Source organism: Equus asinus, chromosome 5 (genome assembly GCF_041296235.1).
Source record: "Equus asinus isolate D_3611 breed Donkey chromosome 5, EquAss-T2T_v2, whole genome shotgun sequence".
NCBI classification, from domain to species: domain Eukaryota; kingdom Metazoa; phylum Chordata; class Mammalia; order Perissodactyla; family Equidae; genus Equus; species Equus asinus.
In genome coordinates this window covers 59,924,899-59,935,349 of record NC_091794.1, presented here as the reverse complement: position 1 = coordinate 59,935,349, position 10,451 = coordinate 59,924,899, and the positions used below count along the sequence as shown (strand labels likewise).

General features: G+C 44.4%; 1 protein-coding gene across 1 annotated transcript in view; it reads left to right on the top strand.

The window, feature by feature from the left end:
- Positions 1–2,479: 2,479 nt before the first annotated feature.
- The window catches only part of TIPARP (TCDD inducible poly(ADP-ribose) polymerase), a 29,536-nt gene continuing 21,564 nt past the window's right edge, over positions 2,480–10,451 (top strand). Inside the window, exons 1-2 of the mRNA XM_044770970.2 lie at positions 2,480–2,714; positions 5,208–6,165. Of these exons, the coding sequence (XP_044626905.1) occupies positions 5,249–6,165 (917 nt within the window). The 5' untranslated portion in view covers positions 2,480–2,714; positions 5,208–5,248. The remainder of the gene's footprint in view (positions 2,715–5,207; positions 6,166–10,451) is intronic.

Sequence of the window (10,451 nt, the reverse complement as noted above, 5' to 3'; positions counted from 1 at the left end):
CTGATGATGTGAGGTATTCCCCCTCAAGAGTGTGGATCTTCATGCTCTGGCAACCAATTTTTAAGGAAAAGTTATTTGCCTCAATACTCTTAATAAGTAATGGTGGATAGACAAGGTACAAGATGTTGGTAAAACTCCTATTCAGAAAAGGGGAAAATGGGAAACACAGTGGTCAATGGTCCATAGAACATCTCAAATCCTGTAGGATAATTATAGCAAGGAATCCGTGCCCTTGATCAGTTAATCTGTCAGTTCTTGGTTCTGTTCTGCAGGAGGATATGCCTATTCCATTATCTTCCAGGGGTCACATCTGAGGTGGACATTGTGGAGAAACCTTTTCCGGAGCGGTAACACTTTAGCAGTCTGAGGAGCCTAGATCCAAAAGTGGTGAGTCAAGAATCTGGTGCCACTCTTCCCTTTGAGGCAACTGCCATTCTGAAAGCAGTACTGGAGAGGTTGGGAACTAGCTAAAGTTTTCAACTGCCTCGAGGGGAGGGTGAAAAATTTGAGTTCAGGACCCAAGGAGGAAAGATTTTAAGTTGGAATTCCAAAGCGTTACACACTGGAAGTAATTTTTAGTTATTAATCCCTTATCGGATTAAGGTGATCTGCCCTTAATTTGGCCCCCAATGAACCATATCACCCAATATTCATGGCCTCGTGCCATGGACGCTGAGCTTGGTCGTGTGACTTGCTTTGCTTTGGCGAACTGCACATTAGTCAGCACGATACAAGCAAAGGCTTGAACACTGAGGCTTGTCTTCTTGGAACCCTGAGATTACCATGCCATGAGGAAGCCCAAGCTAGCCACGTGGAGAAAAACCAGAGAACTCAGCCAACAGCCAGAACAGAGGCCCAAGATACACGGCTCTAGCTGAGCCAGGCCCCAGCCATCTGAACCACCCCAACTGAGGCCCCGGACATCATGGAGCAGAGATGAGCCCACATGCACTATGCCCTGACTGCATCCCTGAGCCAGAGAATCTAGAATCATGAGCAAATAAGTGTTGTTATTTTAAGTCATTAAGTTTTGGGGTGGTTTGTATGTAGCAATGAATAACTGAAATACTACTAAAAGAATAAAGAATGTATAAACCTAATTGTTGGGAGAGAATAGAATGAAAAATACTTAATCCAAAAGAAAGTAAGAAAGGAAAGAACAGAACATGAAACGGATGAGACAAATAGAAAGCGAACAGCAAAATGGTAGATTTAAACTAGATACTTACTTCTAGGCAGTCCATGTATGAGTAGGCACCAGACCAAGATCTTCTCTCAAAAGGGTTTTTAAGCCTGAAAATTCTTGTCTTTTACCTATTAGCCTCTGAATTCTGTCCATATCATTCCCACCTTAGTTTAACGGCCCTGCCTTGATGCAATCTGAAATAAATCTGCTGGGGAGGTGCTACCTTAATCTGTTTTTGCTGATGGGTCACCCAGTCTGCTTTAGAAGAGTTTAAGAAAGGCTTAGAACCATAGTATCTATGACTACCACCTCTTAGCTGCTATTTTTACAGGCTTCCATCTCTGTTAAGGTCATAGTTAGCACTTCAACCCATAAAGGCTCCAAATTATGGAATTAAGTCAGTTTAGATTTCAGGCCACAGGCAGAGGCCATCTCTTTGCAAGCTGTGTTCCCTTCTCTCTCTGCCAGCTGTTACTAACTTTCTTTGATTTTGACCAGGACCTTTCCCCGCATATATGGTGATTATATGACTTTAAGGTAGCTTCTTCCTCCACCACTGAAAAACTATTCGATATATGGACTTAGCATACAAAGCATTTTACAGTCCAGAAAATACGGCAAATTCACATGCGGTGTGTTTTTTAGAGGTGAGCAGCGGTGCCCTGCATGCTCCCCGAGGACAGGTGCGGTGTCGGCGCTGATCAGGGCTGTCGTCTAAGCCTGGCACAGCCTGGCACGCCACAGCGCTCCACAGTATTTGCCGAATGAATCAAGAAGTCGCTACGGTGTCTGTGGGCTTTAACACACACGTACACGCGCTTTTATCGTCCAAAGCCCAGAGCGAGGAGTCCCTTCCGCCACGCTGCGCACGTTTCCCGTGAAACAGGATCGCCGGCGACCCCGTCGGGCAGGCGGCCCGGCCGGTGCGGGGCGGGCGACCCCGTCTGGCCGCAGCGGCGGGAGCAGCCGTTCGCCGCCTCTCGGGTGCGGCGGCGTCAGAGGCAGGAGTCGTCTGTGAGGAGGCAAACAAAGCAAGCCGCCGGCGCAGAAGCGGGTCGTCCCGTTTCACATCCTCCCTCGGCGGCCCTCCCTCTGTCGGCAGGCAGGTGGAGCCCGCCCCCCGCGGCGCGCACCGCCCTGCCTCTCCGCGCGCTCCGGAACGCGGCCTCCGCACCCTCCCCGCCGCTCCCCGCGAGCGAGCCAGCGCGCACGCTCACGGGGCGGGCCCGCTTCCCGCGCTCGCCCCACCCCCGCGCCCAGGCTCCGCCCCCGCGACGGGCTGCCGAGAGGAGGCGACCGGAAGCCACTTTAAAGCAGAGCTCGGGGTGACAGGCGAGCGAGCTGGGTTGGGACTGCAGCCGCGGCTTTCTGCGCTCGCGGTGGCGGGATGGCCCAGGCGCTGCTCGCCGCGTCCCCGGCCTGCGACCCCTAGACGCCGAGTTACCTCAGCACCGGCCCCGCGAACGCCGCCGCGAGCCGACCGTGCGCGACCGCTCCCGGGGTCCGTCCCCTCGGGCTGCCGGCTCAGGTAGGGGCTCGGGGGGCCGACGGGGGCCGGGTGGGAAGGTGGCGCGGAGGGGCGGCCTGGCCGCCGGCTCTCCGCGTCGGGGGCTGAGGCGCCGAGTCGGCGTGGCCGCGTCCGGGCCGGGGGAACTGGTCCGCCTCAGCCCTCAGCGCCCGGGGCCTCCGGCAGGTGTAGCGCTCGGAGCGCCGCACTAGGGTGCAGGCGCGCCGCCCGCGGCTCCCCTCCGCGCCGCCGGACCCCGCGCCCGAAGTTTGCGGGCTGCCGTCAGGGAACTTCGGCGGGCGCGTCTTCCCCTCCCGCCGCCGCCGCCGCGGCCCCGCGCGCCCGGCCGGCTGGGCGGGCCACCCCCGGGAAGGTCGGGGCGGAGGTCAGCGGGAGACGCGGGGGGCGGCGGGCCGTCTGTGGGAGGGGGCGGGCGAGGGTCTGCGGCGGGGGGCGCCGGGGCGCGCAGGGCCGGCAGGGGGCGTCGCTCGGACCCGGGCTCGGCGCCGGGGCGGCCGGCGGCGGAGCCCCCTTTTGGGGCGGGCGGTGTCCGGCCGGGGCCGGAGCCCGAGTGCTGAGGAGCAGGGCCTCGCGGGGTGCGCGGCGGCCGCCCCAGCCGGGCCGGAGGAAGCGTCCTTGCAGTCTTTATTTTTGTGTTATGCAAACGAATTGGGGAACTGGGTTCCAGTGACTTCCCCTCAACCACTCCCCCGTGCTCTGCCTCTTCCTCAGCTTTATTTCCGAGTGTGGCAGAGGGCAGTGCGGGAGAGTCGTAGTGTGTGTACACACGTACGAATGGAATTGGTTCGTGTGTTTCGCCTTGATTGGGTGTGACAGGAATGGGTAGTGTGCGTGCGTGTGCGTGCGTGAGGGAAGGCACAGGCCGGTTCGGTGTGGGGAGGGAATACCACAGTCTGTGCCAATTGTGCCTTGAGGCGAGAGCGCCGAATGATGCATAATAACGCCTGGCTTGGCTGCTTTCCAGTTGATTTATGTCTTATGTCAAGTTCCTCCTTCTTCGCGGAGCTTTCCCCAACGCTGCCAGCGCACGCTGAACTCTCCTTTTCCTGCCTCTTCCTTTTGTGTTTACCGTGCACACCAGCGCTTCGTTCTGTACTGCTTTTTATTTTATTTTTCTGAGTTCGATCCTTATGCATCTTTTACACACGTACATAAACGAATCTCTCCAATTGGATCTTTAATACTTTTCTGGGGACTCAATTTTATCATTTTGTTGTTACTGTTGACCCACAACGGCTAACATCTAGGCATTTAATAGGTGCCGTTTCTTCAATAATTCAGCCAAACATTATCCTGGAGCACCCACTGTGTGCATTGTGCTAGGCACTGTGCTCGCACTTGGGATGCATGCTTGATGAAGTCATGAGCTCTTGCATCAAAGATTTCTTTCCGTCTGTTGGACAAGAAAGAAGAGGATTAATTGCTCATCATCACCCCTTTTCTACCTGGCACCATGCTCAGTAAATATTTTCAGAATTAGTTAATGAATGCTAGATTGTGGAGGAGACACCATTTGTCATTTTACACACTTTGCTTTTTACTTTGTTTCAGTTTTTTTCAAGAGGCCTGATTCTTTGAAAAAACCACTTTTTTAGTCTCTTTCAGTAGTTCATTAGGAATGTGAAGTTTGGTGTGTGTTTTATATTCATGTTATTTTTCTATAATATGCCTCCATTTGCCTTTTTAAAAAAGTGTATATAACTATTCTGAAGACAGGGACAAGGAGGCCCTTTCTGTATTATGAAGGTGTGTGTGGTTTCTAAAACAGTGTTCAGCGGTTGTTGCTGATGGAGCTTCTGTCGATAAATAAGCCCTTGTGTTCCTCCTCCAGTAATGGTAATGTTGGAGATTGCAGAAGTAGACCCTTAACATCCTTGGGGAATATGCTGGAACTTGCTGAATATAGAAATGCTTCAACAGGCTGCTGACTTTGTCCCATATAACTTGAGAGCCCCTGCTTCCTGAGTATATCCTCACACTCCAAATTTGCTCACTATTTAACTTTGAAGTTTATCCTTCATTTGATGAACTTTTTTTTTTTACAAAAAAAGTTTTTGTCACTTCATGAGGTAGATGATGCATAAACAACTATGAAGAGAACCACAAAGCAGTGGAGATGTGGTTTCCCTGCTGTCATCAGTTAGATGCACTTATTTCTGCCTCACGCCCCCTACCCACACTAGACTTACAGTAAAAAGTCTTACCCCAGCAGAATTACAAATCATTGTACATTATAATAGTCCACAAGTAAATATCAAGAGCTTATTGGAAGATACTATTTCTCTTTTATCCTTACCTGCTGTGGGCTTTTGAAGAGCCTTGGCTGCTTTGAAGCCTTGATTTCTCAATAAAATTTAAAATTGACCCATGAAGATATGTAAGAGGAGTGATTTCAGAGACTTAGTCACAGACTAGAACAAAACATTTTGATGAGTGAATGGGATCCGGTTGTTGTCAGCTTGTAAATGATCATTTTCTTTCCTTTCCTGGTAGGATTTTTAGACTCTGAGGAGCAATTGGAGCTAATCCACATCATGGAAATGGAAACCACCGAACCTGAGCCAGACTGTGTAGTGCAGCCTCCCTCTCCTCCTGATGACTTTTCATGCCAAGTGAGACTCTCTGAGAAGATCACTCCGTTGAAGACTTGTTTTAAGAAAAAAGATCAGAAGAGATTGGGAACTGGAACCCTGAGATCTTTGAGGCCAATATTAAACACTTTGCTAGAATCTGGCTCACTTGATGGGGTTTTTAGATCTAGAAACCAGAGTGCAGATGAGAGCAGCTTACATGAACCTATGGTGAAAAAAGCCCTGGAAATCAATCCATCGTGTCCACCATCAGAAAACAATATGTCTGTCCTGATTCCTGATAGGACAAGTGTTGGGGGCCAAATACCAGAAGCCCATCCTTCCACTGATGCTCCAGAACAAGTGGTTCCAATTCAAGATCACAGCTTTCCCCCAGAAACCATCAGTAGGACTGTGGCAGATACTACAGCAGGGCACTTCCAGACTGACCTTTTGCACCCAGTTTCAAGTGATGTTCCTGCTAGTCCTGACTGCATAGACAAAGTCATGGATTACGTTCCAGGGGTTTTCCAAGACAACAGTTTTACAATCCAGTACATTTTGGACACCAGTGATAAGTTGAGTACCGAGCTCTTTCAGGACAAAAGTGAGGAGGCTTCCCTTGACCTTGTGTTTGAGCTGGTGAACCAGCTACAGTACCATACTCACCAAGAGAATGGAGTTGAAATTTGCATGGAGTTTTTGCAAGGCACTTGTATTTATGGCAGAGATTGTTTGAAGCACCACACAGTCTTGCCATATCATTGGCAGATCAAGAGGACAACTACTCAGAAGTGGCAGAGTGTTTCCAATGATTCCCAGGAGCACTTGGAGAGATTTTACTGTAACCCAGAGAACGATAGAATGAGACTGAAGTACGGGTATGTATTTATAACTACTTTAAAGCTGTTGTTAAATCCTGTGGAGAGGGTAAAGAGGCTAAAAGCTTCGTAGGGTGGTTTCTTTCAGTAGTAACCTAACTGGTTTATTCTTTTTTTCACTGTTATTCTTTTGGCTGTATGCTATCCTAATTTTTCATGGTGGTTGAATGCAGGCTATTTACCTAACCAGACAATGAAGGTTTTATGATTTGAACAATTCACATGTCACTCTGTGCAATATTTGTGTGACTGAGAAGTTGCATATACATTGAATGTTGTGAATCAGATACTATTTTAATCATACAAGAGAGCTTTTCAAAGAAAATCCATGGTGAATCTTATAAATAATGAATATCAAATGTATCTTAAGTTTATAAAGTTTTGCATTTTGAGTAGCTGCTGTTTTTCAGGGAAAATAGTATTGTTTAGAGATTTTTGTGGCCCTCTTTTCATTTTGAATGCTACAGTTTTTCTGTGAATGATTCAGAAGTTCCTCCCAAACTTCTGAATCCTGCCCAAACATGTTAAATCTTTTTTTAAAGATTTTTAAAAATTTTTTTAAATTTCTTTTTTTTAAATTTTTTACCATTCAGTTTATTATTCTATTTATCTTACAGGTAAAATAAATTGTTCCGCAATTTAGGGTATTTCTTTAAACTTGAAAGAGTCTTTTAACAATGAGTGAAGGGAAGATTTATGTTAATGAGTATGTTTATGATTTATGTAAAAAACAGTTATCGTGTTTTTATATGCAAGACATATAAGTCACTTCTTTTAGTATGGATGTCCAAGCAGTATTCACTGATAGAGAACTGAAATTTCCACTTCTCATTGGTTAATTGAACTTAAAAATGAAGAACAAAATGATAGTTGCCACGTGAAGTTGCTAGTGCAAAAATGGCTGTATAATAAGCATTAATCTTTATATTTATAAGTTGTTTGTCCTGTAGTATAGAGGGGGTTAAAATGTGTGATGTTAATAGTTGTTTATGTATGACCAAGAGTAAGGATTAAAATTCTATGAGGGTAGAAGAGCACGTTTATTCATGCTACCTGATTTGGGAGACCATGAGGGCAACCTGACAGCTTCACAGATCCTGATGTAGTACTGAGAAGCCTGACCCATAGGGAGGAAAAACACTCAGGGTATCCTAACCCAGAAGTCGAGGAGAAAAACTTTCTTGAGAGTCATCTTTGTTCACAGATAAGTTGGGTTATACTACCCAAGTGTCTGGAGAGTCAGCAAGCAAATGCTCGCAATAAACCATTTCCAAGTTGTCTAATTCTGTTAGTCTTGATGTTAACTCTTGTGTTTTAGCATAGTGCCAGAGCATTGTTGCCATTGCAGAAACCTGGGCGTTTTTTTTTTTAAACTTCTCTTGCTCCCATTTAGTATTAGGTAAGTGGTTTTCTTTTAATATTTCAATATTTCAGTTATATAGTACACAGCTCTGTGTGTCTTTAGCAACCTAACAGTCATACAGACTAGACCTTTGCATCTTGTGTTTCAAAAGAAACATATGGAACAAGATGAGAAACAACATAAGGCTCAAATTTAATGGCGTTTTTGTATAGAAGACCTTTTGGCATAAAAATAAGATTATATCAAGAATGTAGTTTTCCTGATCATAAATGTACTATCTTGATAATATAATGCATTCAAGATTCTGTCTTGCTTGGGTAGCAAAATTCTTAGATCCTGTAATAAAGCTACTTTTAACTTTTTTTTTTTAAGCCAGCATTGGAAGAGAAAAAAATATTTTCTATTTTATCTTAAAAATCTTTTTAATAAGGTATTGTCCAAAATCCTTATTGCCCATGAGCTAGCAATTCTAATTGGTGTGTCAAGGATAATTAATTTTATATACTCTTAAAGGCACTGTAATCCTTCCATCTCCAGATTGCAAAACTGTGCAGAACAGTGGCCTCCCCCTTCGCTCTTAGGAAGCAAATTTGTAGTCGACTGAGTATTTCAGCATCTTGGTACATTAAATTTCTCTGTTTGAATTGTTAGGAAGAAAGTAGCAGGGTTACTGTCCAACACATTACATTCTGTTACCATGAGCAAGGCAAGACAGGTATTTTGGTCTTAGAGAATCCAGGCACTCTTAGGTCAGCAGCATATTGGGTATTTTGCCCTTTGGTAAAATTGCTTTGCTGAAGAACACATAGATAATAAGCCCATGAGCAAGTATTGTTGAATCAGTTATAAAGTAGTTGCAGTGAGTGCTTGATTTTCAAATCAGTTTTAGTGAAGTAAACTAATGTTTGACACTTGAGAGGAAAAGTATGAGTGAATTATTATAATTACTTTGCTGCTGCTACATTGTTAATGGTAGTAAGTGGTCCTGCCCTGAAAAAAATAGCAAAAAGTACTCACTGTTAATTGCTAGTAAAGTGAAGTTCTCCATGGAAAACAGTAAGAAATGTTGTAAGATTGTAGATAGCTAAGCATCAAAAATTAGGCTTTTGGGAAGTCGACCTGTGGTCATTGCAACCTGGTTTTCCTTGTATTCCAAAGCGATGTTGTGTTTCCTGGCAACAAGATGCAGATAACGGCATGTTGAGCCTTGCTGAGAGATTCACAAACAAGCTGGAGCAGCCCAGGTTCACATGGTTACCACATTATTTGGCTAAAGCTATTAATCTCTGTGGTCAGGCTTGTAAAGCTGGTCTATCTGTGCAGATTGCACATAACCAGGAAGTGTGTGTTCAGCTGTGTATATGTCCAAGTGGGACCCAGTAGTCTTTAGATTTCAGGAAAAATGAATGGCAGTTGTTTATTCTACTTGTTTTCAGCAGTTTTTATGACTTAGTAAATCATTATTATGTACTGTATCCATAATACTTCATTGTATGGAACTTAAGGAAAGTTCATAGTTCTGGGTCTCTAGCAGAGACAAAAGTTCATAGTTGCAAACTCTGCAGATAAAATTCTTTGTTTTGCAAGTATATTGGATATAACATTTAAGTTAATCCAAATTAGATGTGCAGTGTTCAATTTATTCTCAAGAATGAACTTGGAAAGGAAGTTGAGCTAGATAAGTTCACTGATCCCTTCCAACTCTCCAGTCAGGATGCTAAGATATTGGAAAAACATTTATAAAAGAGGATTTCAAGAATAATAAGTGCTTATTTGGTTCATTTTATAGTGAAATCATTTTAATTTTTCTTTTCTAGTTTTGCCTTCACCCCAAATTATGATATATTCCCACTTTGCTTTCTCACTCTGCTTTTGTACATCTGCAGATGTTTATTGCCAGCATCAGCTGGAAACCAGTTGTATGTCTGAGCTTCCCATATTTAGATGCCAAGGCTTCTTTTGCACACGGGATGGGCTTGGAGAATTTCCAAATTCCAAATACGCAGTTAAGAAAACAACATCAAATGTTGTGTTTTCGATTGAGAAAACACAGTCTCTGACAGTTTAGGCACTCTTCCTTTGTAGAAAATGACACTAAATGGCAGGACTAAGCAGTTTTAAAAGAGCCTCACTAACTGTGTGGAATCCTGTTTTGGATAATTGGGATTGTGGAGGATGTGCAAATCTCCCTTTAGCAACTAAGATCATCATTGGTTTTCACATTACATTCATTTTAAAGTGTGCCAGAGTAGTCTTCTAGTTATCACCCATAAAGAGGAGGCACTCTGCAAACTTTATTTTGGAGGTAATCTGTAAGTGAAAATATGACCAGTGATTATTTCTAATTCTGAATTTCCTGAAAGGAGGAAGGTGAAGAAGAAAGTTGCAAACCCTGACTTGATGTTTAATTGTGTTCTTTTTCTCTTCTTTTGGAATTAAAGCATATTGATGAAAGAGCGTGTTTTACTTGCTTATGGTTTAAGCCTAGAGCATTGTCATAGTCTTAGTTTCGAGTGATTTGGCTGCTAATTGCTCTCAGAAGTTTCTTTTTGTTTTTTTGTTTTCATTTTAAAATGTCCAAGGGACAGTACCATTAGAAGACTTCACAGGACCTCTCTGAAGGAAGACAAGGAGAATTGCATATTAATGATAATAAAGAGCATATGCTACCATTTTCTATATGACTTGCAGGGTGGATTATCTAAAGCAGAGCAAGCTCCTGAAGGACTCTACTGGAAGAGTTGGATTAGCCAAGTTAGCTCTGGCCTGCACAGCTGTGATGATGTATGAACTAACTCATTATGTGTTATTGATAACACTGGAGAGAGGAGAACAGCTGAAACTTACTATGCCTTGTGACTTTTTGGTATTTCTTGAATATACACAGCTGGATGAGTTTGAATTTATTTTAAAAATTCCTGCT